The following is a 15793-nucleotide window of genomic DNA, read 5'->3' on the forward strand; positions in this document are numbered from 1 at the left end:
CCAATTCCCTCCTCTCTTCCTAGGATTTCAATTACACATACTAATATCATCTCATAGGTCTCTGAGAATGTGTTTTTTAAAACATTTTTTTCTCTCTCTTCTTCAGGTCAGGTTGTTGCCACTGATCTATCTTCAAGGTCACTGACTCCATACTCTCACCTCCTTTCAGCTGTTAATCCCATCTAGTAAATTATTTAGTTCAGCTATTGTATTTTTCAGCTATAAAATTCCCAGTGGGTTTTTAGATATATCTTCTATACCTCTGTGAGATTTCCTATCCCCTCATTAATTGCAAGCATTTTTCCTTTACATCCTTGAGCATAGTTATAATAGTTGCCTTAAAGTGCTTATCTAATTCCAGCATCTGGGTCTTCCCTGGGTTCACCTCCATTGGTTGCGTTTTCCTGTGAAAATAAGTCACATTTTCCTGATTCTTCATGTGTCAAGTAGTGTCAGATGATATTCTAGACTTTGTGAATACCCTGTTGTTAAGACTCCGGATTTTGTTATAAACCCCTCACAGTTTTATTTTAGCGTCTATTTAACTTGGTTAAACTCAACCGAAAACCATCCCTGGCACAAGTCCAGTGCAGTTCTTGCCTTCGGCTGCTGGAAATCCTCCCCATGCACACGTGGTTCAGAGTCGGAGTTTGCAGATGTCTGGAGCTTCCTTTCCCGGCTTTCTCCCTTGTGAGAACTGATTTTCACTTTCCACCCTGTCTGTCCTTTGATCTTTTGGGCCAGAAAGATGCTGATTTTCTATCAGCTTCAGCCACTCTAGTCTCACCATTGGCAGCCTGCCTTCCCACCAAGACCACAGGACTGGGACACTCCCTCCATGCCCATCCCTGCATCCAACTGCCAACTGCTCACAATAAGCCCAGCTTTGTCCCCTAGCCTCAACTCAGAGCTTTCAGACAGTTGTCATTGCACTTTGTCTACAGTGTGTGGTTTTGTGTAAGGAGGCTCTGCTGTGCTGTACCAGAGGTGGCACGTCCTCGATCCCATCCTCACTTTTCCTGTCCTCTTCCTGCCTTTTCCCTTCTCCCCTTATCGTCTTGCCCTTGCTTCCTTCCCAGTTTTCCCCTTTTTTTGTCTTTCCTTAACTGGGGCCTTTCCTGCATTTCTCTTTGCTACCCTTTCCTTTCACTTCTTCTCACCCTCCTTCCTATAACAACCGCACACACCCCATTAATGCCAGCAGCAAGACAGCGTAGCAGGACCCACGGATAGCGGTTCTGCCGGCAGTGAGCCGCTCCAGCAGTGTTTCCCTCCCCTCGGCAGTGTGAGGTGGTGGGCTCCCTGAAGGCCCTGCACAAGTTTGTTGACAGCTCCCAGCTGACCGCAGACCTGGAAGGCTCCTTTCCCTACAGCCACAGCGACTGGATCTGCCTCCGCAAGGTAAGGAGCAGCTCGCAGCGGCTGCGTGTGCCACAGTCACCAAGGGGCTTCTCCTAATGGATGTTTTTACTCAGATCTAGTCTGTTTCTAACAACCACGTGGCACGGGCTTAAGAATGCCACTGAAACCCAGCCCTGGGCTGGGAGGGTGCTGCTCCCGTGCTTCTGTAGACACCCGGAGGTCGCCGGGTGACGCCGTGGCAGGCTTGCTACCTGAGATCAGTTTAAACGTGGGAACTCACAGCTGCTTACTTCAGTGTCTAATAGAATGTGTCTGTATCGTCTCTTCCTCTCAAACCCCAATAGAAGCTGGAGCCCTTTACCACAAACTGCCAGGATGCCATTGCTTTCCTACAAAGTTTAATCAGCTCCCTGAACACCCACAGGGTCCTAAACACGGCACAGGTGAGTGCTCTGTATTTTCTTTTAGGTGACAGGTGGAAACAGAGAGGTAAAACTTGAAAGTGGACATTTAGTTTCACCAAGTGGAGTTTTAGTTTAGAAACTCTTGAGCCCTTTTGATTGTAGATCTCTTTCAATTAGCCAATGACTTCCAAAGGATCATTTCCTCTCCCTCGAGACCAAAAAAAAAAAAAAAATCCCAGCCTCCCAGAAAGAGAAACAACACTGCCACAATGAACGCTATGCCAGCGAGGCACGCGTGGTTGCTGCCGGGAGCAAGCAATTCAAATACAGTACAGAGAAGGGCTGGCCGGAGGGACTGGGACAACCTGGAGCCGCCTCCCAGGTGCCCGGGTGTGCTGCCTCCAGAGCCCAGGCTCTGCTGCTGCTGAGTTTCAGCTTCCCTCCCTCTGTCCCCTGCCCTCAAGTCTCAATCTCAGATGTCCCTCCCATGAGTGAGGCGTCCGGTGTCTGCTGCCTACCTTCCTGCTAGGACTGGGTGGCTGGTGTGGCCATCCCAATGTGCTTTGAGTTTGAATGGTGAAAGCCCGGTGTGGTCACACCTAATTCCTACCCAGCATTAGACCCAGGAGGACCTGCTTGGAGGAGGGGGTTCTATGAGTACTCCCCCCACCCCCCAGGAGGTCACAGAGTCCATCCACGAGCACAAGGCCATAATGAAGCGAGTCCTGGAAGACGAGCTGCTGGTGGCGCTCCGCTTGGAGGGCGGCACTGTGCTGGCAAGGCTGAGGAGGGAAGAGCGTGGGTCCAGCGACGATGGCCGGTGAGTGTCCCGCTGGGGCAGGTTGGGGTGAGCCCGTCTCCGTCACAGGCAGCATCTCCCAGACCTCCATTCCTCCGACAGACATGCTTGATGGGACCAGAGCTTGTCTCATTGGAGGACTCGGAGGGAAAACTAGCCCATTCCTTGGAGTGCTCAAGTGGAAGATAAAAGTCATCATAGTGGGCCCTGGCTGGTGTGGCTCAGTGGACTGAGCATCAGACGAAGCAAAGGGAGCAAAGGGTCACTGGTTCGATTCCCAGTTAGGGCAGGTGCCTGGGTTGCAGGCCAGGTTCTCCCCTTTCTTTCTCCCTCCCGTCCCCTCTCACTAAAAATAAATAAATAAAACCTTAAAAAAAACCTCATTATAGGTCCTGACCAAGCGCTTCCTCCATCCTGGGGTGCTGCGCACTCCCACCCACATTTCAGTCCCACATTTCAGTCCCACCTCTGAGGTGCCAGTGTGTGTGTGTGGCCAGTAGGTGTCACTACTTACGGGCATGTTCAATTTCCTGCTCTGGCTGCCCCAGGCTGCCCCATCTGGGCCCCATCTGGCGCTTCCATTCTGTCAGACGTGAGGGACAAAAAAATCAGCGCAGTTGTATTTTTAAGTAGGCTGTCACCAACAGCATATCCCTAAGAGGATGCATACCATGTTTGGGATGTGCCACCCAACAGCTGCCTTCTCTTCCAGAGACAGCATTGAGGCTGCCTCCCAGCTGTACAACCAAGTAGACGAGGAGGTCCACAGGCTGGTCCTCACCTCCAACAGGTGTCTGCAGGAGCTGGAGAGTCTTCGCGAACTGAAGACTCTTCAGGAGGAAGGTGACCAGGTCAGTACCCTGGGAGAGAAGTGACCAGGTCAGCATCTGGGAAGGAGGTGACCAGGTCAGAATCCAGGGGGGCGGTGACTAGGCTGTGCTCCAGTCAGAGGAGCCAAATGAGAAAAATATTTTAAACCTCTGCCTCGTGAAATAATCAGTGTTAACACTCGGCATGTTATAACCCAGACTTTTCTCCACGTACATGTGCATGTAAATGCTCTTCAGAAGCTTGTCCAGTCATGTGCTGCGTAAAGCTGGGGATGCAGTCTGAGGAAATGTGCAGTCAGGTGATGTCACTGTTGGGAGAACATCACAGAGGCACTTACACAGACCCAGGTGCACAGCCCACTACACACCCAGACTGTGGTACAACCCACGGCCCCAGAGCTACCAGCCTATGCAGCCGATTGCTGTGCAAAACAAGACGAGACTAAGTCAAGCACAAGAGAAAGTGATGCCATCAAGAGACAGTAAAAATGAGATATATGAAGCCAGCATAACACAGCTACTGTTTTACAACAAACGTTTTTTTGTAAGTAGAAAGAGTACATTCTAAAATCATGATTAAAATATAGGACAGTAAATACATAAATCAGCATAGTCACTGATTATCATCAAGTATTATGTACTGTATGCACATAACTGTGTGCTATACCCTTTACACAGCTGGCAGTTCAGTGGGGTTTGTTTATACCAGCATCACCACAGTGTGCTGTGCTATGATGTTGCCATGGCTACGACATCACTAGGTGATAGGACTTTTTCAGCTCTGCTATAATCATATGGGACCACCTTCATATATGCAGTCTGTTGATGACTGAAACCTCATCATGCTGCACGTGACTACATGCTTTAAGTAAAATCCTTATTATTTTATAAACCGCTATTTCCATGTAAATAATGTGAACACAGGAGCCTGCACAGCCAGGTGTGTAGGGCAGAGTGGAGAGTGATTGGAAAATGTCTCTGGATCCTCGAGTTGTTGGGGTGGGAGGATCGCCACTGTGAAGCATGGGGTCCCCAGGGTGGCCATCAGAAATGGTGGGGTATGGACACTGTATTTTTCCCTCCTTGGTCTCCTGACACCCAATCCCAGCTCTAGTCATGGGCCAGTGGGGGTCAGGAGCCAGGATAGATGATGACCTGGCTGGTCCAGGCTTCAACACAGGGGCAGGAGACCATCAGCACATCTAGGACAAGGCAGCAGTGGACACGAGGCGAACCAGCTCACCAGGTCCCTGAAGGGGACGCACTGCTTGGAGCACCTGATGTCCTGTGGCTTCTTCTCTTTCTTCTCTTCCTCCATCCTGTGGGGTCCCCTCTCTGTCCTTGGGGTCCCCCTTCTATCTGTGGGTCCTGTCTCTGTCGTGGGGGTTCCTCTCTGTCCCGAGGGGCCCCCTCTCTATCCTATGCCCCACCCCCTGTCCTGTGGGTCTCCTCTCTGTCCTGTGGGTCTCCTCTGTCCTATTCCTCATGTACCCAGTTTTCCTCTTTCCTCATTTTTCTGTGGTTTTGAGCAAAATGCCCGCCATTACTTTCTAGAGAAAGAGGTAGTGGAATGAAAAGTTCTGAGATCTTGCCTATCTGATGATGTCTTTTCCCGCCTTCACATTCCACCGTAGCTTTAATGTCCCTCCCAAATTTTGGAGGCACTGTTTCATGCCTTTTAAGCTTCATGCATTGCAGTGGAGGAGTCCTCATCTCTCCTGCCCTCGTCCTTGGTCTGGGCCCTGTTTTTACTCATCGATGCCTGTTCACCTCTGGTCTCTTAAGGGCACTTTGGCCCCAGTGGCCCAGGGCTGGGGGTTCCTCCTTTGGCCGCCACGTCTCTCTGCTCCGGGATCTGTTGTTGTCTTTGGTGAGCTCCCCTGTTTTCTAGAATTCCACACTTCCACCTGGTTCACTGATTTTCTCGCCTGTTTTATTTTCCCTTTTGTTGATTGGTTGGTTCTACTTTGAGTGTAGATTTTCTAAACTCGATTTTCTAACCCTTTGTCAGTGTTTTTGCCTCTGCAATCACATGTTTAATTGCCATGGAGTTTTGTTTGGTTTCTGAATGTCCCTCCTTGATGCAAGCGTCCTGCTAGACCTGCCCTCCTGGACCTGTCCACAACCACCCGGCTCCCTGCTCAGGTCTCCCAGGGCCCTCCCACTGTCTGTCCCTCCTCCCCAGCCCTGCTGCTCCCCTGTCTTTTATGGATTAAGGGAGTTTTCTAAAGCTGTAATAGTGTTTCTACATGGAGCAAAAGTTGGTATGTCTTAATCTGCCTTCTTCACCCAATACCAAATACATTTTAACCAAAAAATAAGATTGTCCTATATACAGGGTATTTAATTTCTTTTCAAACTAAGAAATGCATGGACACTATGGAAGAATTAGAAAAGAGAGAGTTTTTTACAAAACTGTGATCACGCCGCACACAGCTGTCTTGGACCTGCTTTGTCTGGCAGGCTGTGTGCGGGCGCCCCCTAGTGGCCTGCGCCTCCCGGGCTCCGCCCTGCCTTTGGCTGTCATACAAGCATCACCACGCCTGCATCCCTCACACTTTGTGACCGTTCACTGTGGACAGATTGCTCAGCTCGGGACAGCTGAGCGGAGCTCACATAGTGTGAGGTTTCTGCACATTTGGTAAGCAGGCCCTGTCAGTCCGCCCAGCCTAGACTGCGGCCTCCCTCACCTGGTGAGCGAGAGCTCAGGGTCTCACCAGTGTTTGCCTTTGGGGTTTTCTTTTAATGCTGCAATCAAACTTTGTCCGCATAAATTTGTTGGTTATTTTATTTACTCTTGAATAAGTTGCATTTTCCTGCACTTGGACAATTTTTCTACTGTTTGTAATAGTTTCATTGTATCACTTCTATTGATCCTTTGATGATGTTACAAATAATTTCCCCCATTTGTAATCTGTCCTTTAACTTTGCTTATGGTTTAAATGGGCTTTTCTACTTTAGGGTTATAGAACAACTACTATATTCCATCATAACACTCTTATGGTTTGAATATTCCCATTTAAATCTTCAAAGCAATTTCCTTTTTCCATGAGTTTGGAGGGAGCTCTCCACCTCTCCTGAGAGTTCTCCGCTTCCCTGGCTGTTCCCTGCTCCTCCACCCGGCGGCTCTGGGGTGGCCAGTGCTTCCTCATAAAATCCCATTTCAATATTTTTCTCCATGACTCTCACAACAAACACTGTTCACTCTGATTTCTCTCCCCTGCCTGTATATCTGGGACCCCTAAATTCAGTCCTTGTGGTCATAGGTGCAGCCCAGTGACACCATTTTTAATGACATATCTCTCGGACACCTAACAGCCAGGGGTCTCTGGCATTGCTGTCCAACAAGAATTGTGCATGAAAATGAAGCATTTCCCTATGACATGTTCACTATGATCTAGTGATGTTGCCACAGGATTTGTCTCCAAAGTGAAAACCTGGGCCTCGTCACACTGTGAAGTGCAGACAGGGCTGCCATCCACCCCTGTCACTCCCAGGCAGCCCCCGGGGCATCCCAGCACCACCAGCCTGAAGAACATCTCTGGGGTGTGTTTAGCATAGAAAGAAGTTTCCAAACTGAAAATTCTAGGTCTGTGTTTCAGTGATCTTAATTTCCATTTCCAAACAATGAGAGTTGTCAAAAACTGGAGCCTTCATGGTGACCCTCACTGCTGTGCGGCGACTCATGCAGTGTTTGCATGGGATGCGGCCTGCCGTCTGCAGGAGTGGGCGCACAGCCCCTGAGCCACGGTTGGACGCCTCCGTGGTCCTGCGAGTGTCAGCACGGACCGCTTCACGTGCTACAAAGTAAAGCCTTCTTTTCCTGTGTAGATCAGATCTTGGTTTGAAAAAGAGCAAAAGAAAGTCCTGGGCCCTTTGGAGAAGGTGAAGCCGCAGCAGCAGGAGCTGTGGGCCACGCCAGCAGTGGGTGCGGGCCAGCCCTCGCTCGGAAGCCCCAGAGTAAGTGCCCAGCTTGTGCTGATGGTCAGTTCCTTGGGCTACAGCAGTGTTGTCAGAAAGGGCGACCCCTGACGGAGAATGACTTGCAGGCCACACGCATCTGAGCACCACCACAGGCCCGGCTGCTTGGAGAGAGGGAGCGCTGGCCCGGTGCACTCACCAGTCCCCGTTCTGAGAGGCACCGAGAGGCCGGCAGAGCTTCTCCCAGGAGCCGCATGTGCTGCCCCATCCTTTACTCTTAGACATCGAGCACTGTCCCCTGCAGGTCTGGGCGAGCCGAGTGCTGGGGCTGCTGGCCAGCACACCCTTCAGACCATGTCCCTGGCTCTCAGCCCACTCAAAGACCCCACAGTAATTGACACGGTACAGCCCATACCTGTGACCTCACCAGCACCCTAGACTTTCCTAGACATTGGGGAGCCTGGGACTAGAGCCCTCAAGAGCACACCCCCTCTGGACAGAATCCGAGGAGTCAGGGAAGGTTGGCACAAGCCAGGGCAGGGGTACCCTCTGCCCTGCCCTCTCTGGGACTCCCACACCAGGTAGAGATGGGGAATAACTGATTTCACAGCATCCTGTGGTTCTGGGATGCCCCTCATAGTGCCCTTGGGGGCTGCAGCGGACTTGTCTGCCCTGTGGGTGAGTCCCAATGGCAGCTGCCACCATGGGAAAAGGGGTGTTCCTCTCGCTCTGGCCTCCTGGCTCACCCTGGTGCTTGACTTGGCACCCGGATGGCAGAACAAGCCTGTCCAGAGTTCACTTGAGTCACTCACTGGCCACATGGCATGGGTGGGGCTCAGAAAGCCATCCGGCCTTGCAAGCCCTTCAATAGACTTACTGGGGCTCTCCTCTGCTGTGCAGGTGGACGGGGTGACACTGTACTGCCGTGAGTGTCTGGAGCACCTGGACCCGGAGCTGGTTGCCGAGTATTTGAAGAGGTGTCACCAGGAGGCCCTGGGGGTGCCTGCGGACATGGCAGTGTTGTGCCTGGGTGGCCAGCAGGCCTTGGGGCAGCAGCAAGCCTTGAGGCTACAGTGCCATCAGGCCCACCTCCACTCCCATGAGGCCCTTTCTGAGTCTGCCTTGGGCCCCAGTGCCCCGCCTCCGGACCAGAGCCCCTTGCAGCTCGAGCTTGTCCAGGGGGCCGAGATGAGGCACAGTGAGGCATCCTGGATCCCCCTCACTGACTCCGAGGGCCACACTGGGGAGTGGGCACGACTGCTGTCCAGCCTCCCTAGGCAAGTTGCCCTGCATGGGCAGGAGGGTGAGCACCTGGACCCGGGTGAGCACCTGGACCCAGGTGTGCACACCTCGGACGACAGCTCCACTTGCTCCTCGGAGCCCACCCAGACCCCCATCATCCACCACAGGAAACATCCTGTGAAGAAAATTATGAAGAAAACACTGAGCTTCGAGATTCCGCAGCTCCACAGTGGCCCCAGGGACTCCCACTGGCCAGGCCACACTGGGGTCTTCATCAAAGGCCTAGAGGTGACCAGCACCGTGGCCTCAGAGAAGAAGCCCTCACCGAGGCCGCATGCCGAAAGCCCCCCAGTTGCTCTGAACCGGAGCCTGTCTTCCCCCTCCAGGATCCACCCCTGTGAGGAGGACCGGAGGAGGCCTGCAGGAAGGTAAGGTGGACGCCCCTGCAGCCTCAGGGTGTAGCGTTCAGTGGGGATCTAGACATTCGGAGCCATGAAATGTGCTTCTGCAGAACAGAAGGTCCACGGCTCTCCCTCCAGGCTGCCCGGTCCAGGCCAGGCAGACTCGCATTTGATCTTACACTGCACGTCAGTTACCTCCAGTGTGCAGAACAGAATCCTTGACAGCTGCTTCCTCTTCCACGGCGTGTGTGGTGACCTGGCACACCCACTCCGAAGGCTAAACAACCACGTCTAGTCACTTGGAGCCCATTCGTAGAAAGTGACAGTAAGCAAATCAAGCCCACAATATGAAGAAATTACTTTAAAAATTGCCTTTAAAAAAAGTCTCTAAGTGCTGTGGGAAGAAGTGTGTGCCCATTTATTTGTTGCCCAAAGGAAGATAGATGTCTATTTTAATTCATCTTTGAGTTGTTGGTAAAATGATACTCTTTATGAACTGTTTGGATAAAGTGGTAGGAACTCTGTCCATCCCTAATGCCAGAGAAGACACGGGCCTGGTGTCAGCACTGCTGTGCGCTGGCCGCATTTATAGAGAGCGTTGCGGCCTGGAGGTGGGGCGTCTGGTTTGTTACCCTGTTTTCTCCTCACGCAGAGCAACTTTAATTTGAACCGAGATGGTTACAAAATGCTCTTCTGAAACACACCTTTAGGTTCCAAAGCCTTGGGCAGTTACAATGTACCTTGTTGAAGGTAAAGGTTTCATTTGTGCAGGGGGAGACAGCTGGGGTGTTTTCCCTGTGGGCTGGAATCCATGGGCAGGCAGCAGAGGGTAACGTGGGTTTGTGGATGGCCTTCCAGTTCCACTGTGCTCACACAGAAAGTTCCAGGGGCAGCAGAACAAAGGGGTGGAGGCGCCCACTCGCCAGAGCTTCCCCCGGTCACTCAGAGTGGACATCCTGGGTCAGGAAGGGAGCAGGGATGGAAAGCTGTTCTGCCTTTGCCCCTGAGAACAGGTCCCCTCTCCCAGTGTTCACAGGCCACAGACCCACCACCCCAAGGTCTGGTAGTGAGGAGTCTGCCGCACACCCTGAAAGGGAGCAAGTCCTCCTTGAACTCCAGGGCCCTGGGGGTGGGGCGTGGAGGAGATCACTACACCAGATCCATCTTTCCCGAACACCCAGACCTGCCAGGTGTCCCGGATCCATCTTTCCCAAACACCCAGACCTGCTGCTAGGTGTCCCAAAGGAGCTGCTGTCACCCGGCCAGCAGTCATTTCCCCAGAAGTTTCTGTCTATTATGGTGTCATGAGTCAATTTCCATTTATTTGGTCCAAATCCTCAGACCACCCTCATTTTAACTTTGCGTCTGAGTATTTAAGGAGGATGCTTGTTTTCGTGAGCGTTGATGAGAAGTGATTCTCTGCAGCCTGTGCTGTGGACCAGGGGCACCTTCCGGTCCCCCAGCAGCAGGTGTCCCGGCCAGATGTGCTGTGTGCTTGGAAACAACAAGTATTTGTGAAATCTGTTATGTGGGGAGGAAATTGGTGAGGGTCGTGTTCTCCAGGTCCGTAGTAGACAGGATGTAGTCAGAAGCATTTCTGACCACATGTGTATGTCCCACTGGGATTTGCTTTTATTTTTTTTTCCAAATTAAAAAACAAAAGCAAAGACAAATAACGGCAGAAAAATTTGCCAGCTGCCATTAGTGTCATTAGGGCTGAGTAATTTAAGGACGTTTGAAATAGGTTACTGCCAAGTAGGGGAGAAACGCAGTGTGCCTCGTTAGTAGGGGGAAGGCCAGGTCACCAGCAGACCTCTTCTTGGTACCCTGATGTTCCGGTTGACTGGTGACATGTACATGCCACCATGCCACACCAGAAGGAGCCGCAGGAGACCTGGGCCGGGTGGGAGGAGGTGTCTGCCACCCGCTTTCTGCATCCCCCCCACCCCAGTCCTACTACCTGCTGTCTGTCTCCTCACTGTCCTGGGTGGGATGTCACTACAGTTTAAAGCTGCTTTTTCAGAAATAGCTTCTGGGAGGTTAGGGGTCGGGTGCATCAGAAACCCATCTTCGCGTGAAGCTCCGCATGGCCTTGCTTGCCCAGGGCTCACAGCTGAGTGCCAGGTCTCCTGACCGCTGCAGCCGCCTCCACCTGAAGCAGGTGCTGGTCAGGCTGCCCAGAAACAAAAACCCACCGGCGTCCGTTTGGTCTGGGAGACTGCAAATCTCTCCTCTTCCGTTTCCAAAGGGATTTTCATCTGGAAGGCCACAACCAGTAACATGGAAACATTTCATATAGTATGCACCCCTCCCCTGTATCTCTTACCTTTTCTTACCGTACATCAGGAGAGCAGTTCCAGGTAGCCATGACTGTGACTCAGGTGTGGGGCCGCCCAGCATTATTCACAGCTGAAGAGGGACTTCACTGTGCGTCTCCTGGCTGCACGCCATCGCGTCCGTCCCTCAGCGTCCCGTCCGCTCTCTGTGTCTTCCAGCAGCCGCCTGCAGCACATAATGGCCGAGATGATCTCCACGGAGAGGGAGTATGTTAGGTCCTTAGGATATGTCGTCGACAACTATTTTCCAGAAATGGAAAGAGTGGACCTGCCGCAGGACCTGCGAGGGAAGCGCAGCATCATTTTCGGGAACTTGGAGCAGCTCTACAGCTTCCACTGCCACCACTTCCTCACGGAGCTGGAGCGCTGCTGGTGCCGCCCCCTGGCTGTGGGGCGTGTGTTCCTGAAACACGTAAGTCGTCCCCCGCCACACAGTGGGCCGAGGTGACTTCGGCCCCGCTCTCCTTGGGAGCAGCAGGGTCTGGAGCGCCCACCCACATGTCAGGCGGCGGAGTCAGCATTCCAGGCTCGGGAAGCGTGTCCCCAGCAACACATCAAGGCCTGTGAACACACAGGCGCCAGTACAGACAATGAGCCAGCAGCACTGGACATGGTCCTCACCCTTGTCAAAGGCCACGTGGTGCCGGGGGCTTCCTGTCATCACAGTTCATGGCATCAGCAGCCCCGCTTCCCTGCCACTCAAGCCTAATTGGCCAAAAGGAGCTCCCGAAATCAGTTCATTTCCTGCACTAGGAAGCCCACCTGGTCCGTTCACGATCTTCCTGCCCGAGGCCCACCCAGCTCCCCTTCCGGACGGACCGCAGGACCAGCCTGACGGGTCCTGAGGGAGTGGGTGGGGGCACGCAGACCGAGTGGAGGAGAGCTGCCCTCCCTGTGCTCAGGCTCTTCTCCACCCTGAGCAAGGGTGGGCTCCCTGCTGGGGCCTCTGATAGAAGCTTGAATCGCTCTAAAAAGAAGAGTCTTTCAACAAGTAGCTACTAGGCACTGTTGCAGGCACTGGGCACTCGAGTGGCTCTGTGCTGTGGGCAGGTGACACATTGGCCTCAGTATTAGTAAACATAAGTAACCCCAAGAAAACACCGTGAGTAACAGAAAGCCCAAATTAAGTCTTTTCAGCTATTTTTAGAGTGCTTTAGCCATAAGGTGCAACTTGTATATTGGCTTATCCTGACAGTGATTGTGAGGGTTTTACGTGCTTGGGCAGCTTGATTCTTGACCCTTACAACTTTCAGCACTCCCCATGCCCCTCCCCAGCCTGCCCTGTGAGCGCTCCTTGCATTTCTTCCCCCAACCTTTGTAGCTAAGACCCATCCAGAACACTGGCACTGCCCCCAGGGGCACCCACTGTGCTGGGGAAGCTGAGGTGGCCCCGGTGCAGTGCTGTGCCCTTTTCTCGTGGCCACAGTGAGAACTGTGCTGCAGGGCTGGGGTTCTGACCAGCCCTGCTCAGGCACGCTGTGCCCTCCCCTTTGCAGGAAGAACAGTTTGGCATGTACGTGCTCTACAGCAAGAACAAGCCCCAGTCGGACGCCCTGCTCTGCAGCCACGGCCACGCCTTCTTCAAGGTCATCCCCCTGCCTGTGAGCCTGCCGCACCTCCCCTGGCCTGCCCCAAGCTGACCCTGTCCCCCGGCCCTTGCAGGACAAGCAGCGGGCTCTGGGCGACAAGATGGACCTGGCCTCCTACCTGCTAAAGCCCGTGCAGCGCATGGGCAAGTATGCACTGCTGCTCCAGGACCTGGTCAAGGAGGCCAGACGCTGCCCTGCCCGCGAGCAGGAACTGGGCGAGCTGAAGGCCGCCGAGGACATGCTCCGCTTCCAGCTGCGCCATGGCAACGACCTGCTGGCCATGGATGCCGTCCGCGGCTGCAACGTAAGTGCCCCAAGGCCCTGACAGGCTCTCTGGGTCAGGGCTTTGAGTTGATTGAGGACGTGCCTGGGGACAGGAGCACAGAACTTTTCTTTAGGAATGTCCCCGAAGCTTAGACCTCCTGATGCCCCCACCCAAGGGGGAGAGGAGAGCAGAGTGGAGCTCAGTGTCCAGCTTTGGGGCAGCAGCTGTAGGGTGTGAGAGCAGGTGGGTTCTAAGTGCTATGTGTCTGCTTACTGGGGCTATTTTAAAACAACTGAATGCATGAAAATTGTGCTGGGCCATCAGGCTTGGGTCCTGGCCTGCCAGTTGGTGGGCTGGTCTCTGCTAGGGATGGAGGCCAAGCATCCATATCGCCAACATGGTGGCGTGGCAGGACTACACGGGCAGGAAGAGGACACCCCCTCTCAGGCAGGACCCCTTGTCTGATGGTCAGACGGATGGCTGCAGAATTTCCAGGTCACAGTGAAAATGTGGACACCTGGCTAAGAGCAGCATAAGAGTTTCAAGTGACAGCAGAGCAACAAACTGCAGGGTCGTCCCCGAGACCCCGCAGCCACTCAGACTCTCCCAGTGAACTGGGCTGAGCGATTGGGACGACTGGGATCTACCCAGAGTTCTCAGGCATCACCCAGGACAGGGCCCTGCACCGAGGGAAGGCGGTGGGAGAGATGTCCCAACAGCGCCTGTCGTTTGGGATCCATCTGCAGGGAGCACTGGCCAGGCAGTGGCTGTACCCTGAGGATCGGCCCAGGTTGCCACTCAGAGGGGTGTCTGTGCTGGGGAACAGCTCGGGTGTGGGATTCACAATGCGACTCCTGGGTCCCCACGTGGGACGTTTGTACACAGTGACTGACGCTACAGCACATCGACAAGGGGATTTCTGTTAAAACGAGCAAAGGGGCTATGAAGTGGGAAGTTAAACAAAATTGAACACAGAGGATTTTACCATAATATCCATGCAGACGAGCAGGAATGTGGACACAAGGGAAGCTTACCCTGGGGGTTTGCACCCAGTTCCAATGTGCAAACCCTCGTTTGGTTTTCCCACACACATTGAAGCAATCCTTGGACACCAGCTGGATGTCCTGCAATTCAGCTCACTTCTGATATCTTCCACCCTTCGATGACATCAGACCCGACAGGTTAAGGGCTCAGTCCCACAAGACTCCCCCCACCCCACTTCAGATGCCAGTTGCAAGTGCAGGTTGTCACCTGCCCTTCTGACCAATCTACTATAGATGAGGGTTCTCACAACCCCTTCCTGGGTTCCATTAATTGGCAAGAGCAGCTCACGGAACTCAAGGAAACCTCTTCCTTACTGGATTGCCAGTTTATTATAAAGGATACAATTCAGGAGCAGTTGGCTGGAAGATGCAGAGGACGGGGTGTGGAGAAAGGGTGCAGAGCATCCCCACATCTTCACATGCTCACCGAAAGGAAGCTCTGCAAACCCATCTTTTGGGAGTTTCTCAGAGGCCTCATTACATAGGTGCGATGGATTTGGTCATTGGCCTTTGTGTTGACTCAGCCTGCAGCCCCTCCCTCTCCGGAGGTCAGGGGGGAATCAAATCAAACTCAGTGGTCCCTGAGGGCAGCCTCCTCCATCCACAGGTGAATTTGAAGGAGCAGGGGCAGCTGAGGTGCCGGGATGAGTTCATTGTCTGCTGTGGAAGAAGGAAGTATCTGAGGCACGTCTTCCTTTTTGATGACCTCATCCTGTTCAGCAAGACCAGAAAGGTGGACGGAGGCTACGACATCTACACGTACAAGCAGTCCTTCAAGGTAACATGCCAGCCTCGTGCCTCTGGCATTGGGCTGGTCCCTCTATAGATGAGTAGGGACCACATACTTGTTCTTTCCTGTGGTTCTTTGGCTGAACTGTAAGAACTTCAGACTCCAAAAGCATCAGGACTTTCCGTGTGCTGGTCCAGTGGCTGGAAAACCTGAGAGGCTCTCCCCTTAGTGGGTTTTGGGTGGCCCTCTGCCCCTAAGGAGGCTCTGAGGGTAAAGAGTTTCTGCTCCTCCCAGGAGCCCAAACCCAAATGCCTTACCTGCCAGCACATCCAAGGTGTGACGGTTATGTGACCCCACCCAACGTGTGACAGCCAGAGGGCACCGCAGAACCTTCTCGTCTAGCCCTCATTGCCCCAGTGGGGAAGCAGAGGCTCCAAGAGGAGCCAGCATGGATGGTGTGGAAACCGGGTCCTCCTGTCCTGTGCTCGCCCCCACTCCACCTTGTCCACACCGTTTGGTGTCTGGGTGAAGAACCTGTTGCACTGAGGCGCTGGGGTCAGAGTGTAAGCCCCAAAGTGGTCAGTTGCTCAGAGACCGTCTCCCTGGTTCTCTCCCATGCTGTGACTGCAGATGGCTGAAATCGGGATGACCGAGACCGTCGGGGACAGTGGTGTGAAGTTTGAGATCTGGTTCCGCAGGTGGCGGAAATCCCAGGAGTCCTACGTTCTCCAGGCGAGCTCCCCAGAGGTCAAGACCATGTGGACTGACACTATAGGGAAGATCCTGTGGCGGCAGGCCCTGAGGAACAGAGGTGGGCAAGAGAGGGTGCGAGGCCAGCTCCGTGTCAGGAGTCCTGTCCAAGGGGCCCAGG

General features: G+C 53.4%; 1 protein-coding gene across 7 annotated transcripts in view; it reads left to right on the plus strand.

The window, feature by feature from the left end:
- Positions 1 to 15793, plus strand: part of LOC118998638 (leucine-rich repeat-containing protein 14B-like) — a 91032-nt gene that overhangs the window by 61437 nt on the left and 13802 nt on the right. For 2 of the 7 annotated variants that reach the window (XM_037062908.1, XM_037062907.1), the window contains exons 8-18: positions 1285 to 1401; positions 1707 to 1805; positions 2444 to 2586; positions 3278 to 3416; positions 7227 to 7355; positions 8217 to 8986; positions 11455 to 11707; positions 12792 to 12881; positions 12958 to 13188; positions 14800 to 14970; positions 15553 to 15733. In XM_037062908.1, coding sequence (XP_036918803.1) covers positions 1285 to 1401; positions 1707 to 1805; positions 2444 to 2586; positions 3278 to 3416; positions 7227 to 7355; positions 8217 to 8986; positions 11455 to 11707; positions 12792 to 12881; positions 12958 to 13188; positions 14800 to 14970; positions 15553 to 15733 — 2323 coding nt within the window. Of the gene's footprint in view, positions 1 to 1284; positions 1402 to 1706; positions 1806 to 2443; positions 2587 to 3277; positions 3417 to 7226; positions 7356 to 8216; positions 8987 to 11454; positions 11708 to 12791; positions 12882 to 12957; positions 13189 to 14799; positions 14971 to 15552; positions 15734 to 15793 lie in introns of those variants that run through there. The other 5 variants (XM_037062909.1, XM_037062910.1, XM_037062911.1 and 2 more) reach the window with 5 other exon arrangements.

Source organism: Sturnira hondurensis, unplaced genomic scaffold (genome assembly GCF_014824575.4).
Source record: "Sturnira hondurensis isolate 20B ecotype Veracruz unplaced genomic scaffold, ASM1482457v3 Scaffold0014384, whole genome shotgun sequence".
Classification (NCBI taxonomy): domain Eukaryota; kingdom Metazoa; phylum Chordata; class Mammalia; order Chiroptera; family Phyllostomidae; genus Sturnira; species Sturnira hondurensis.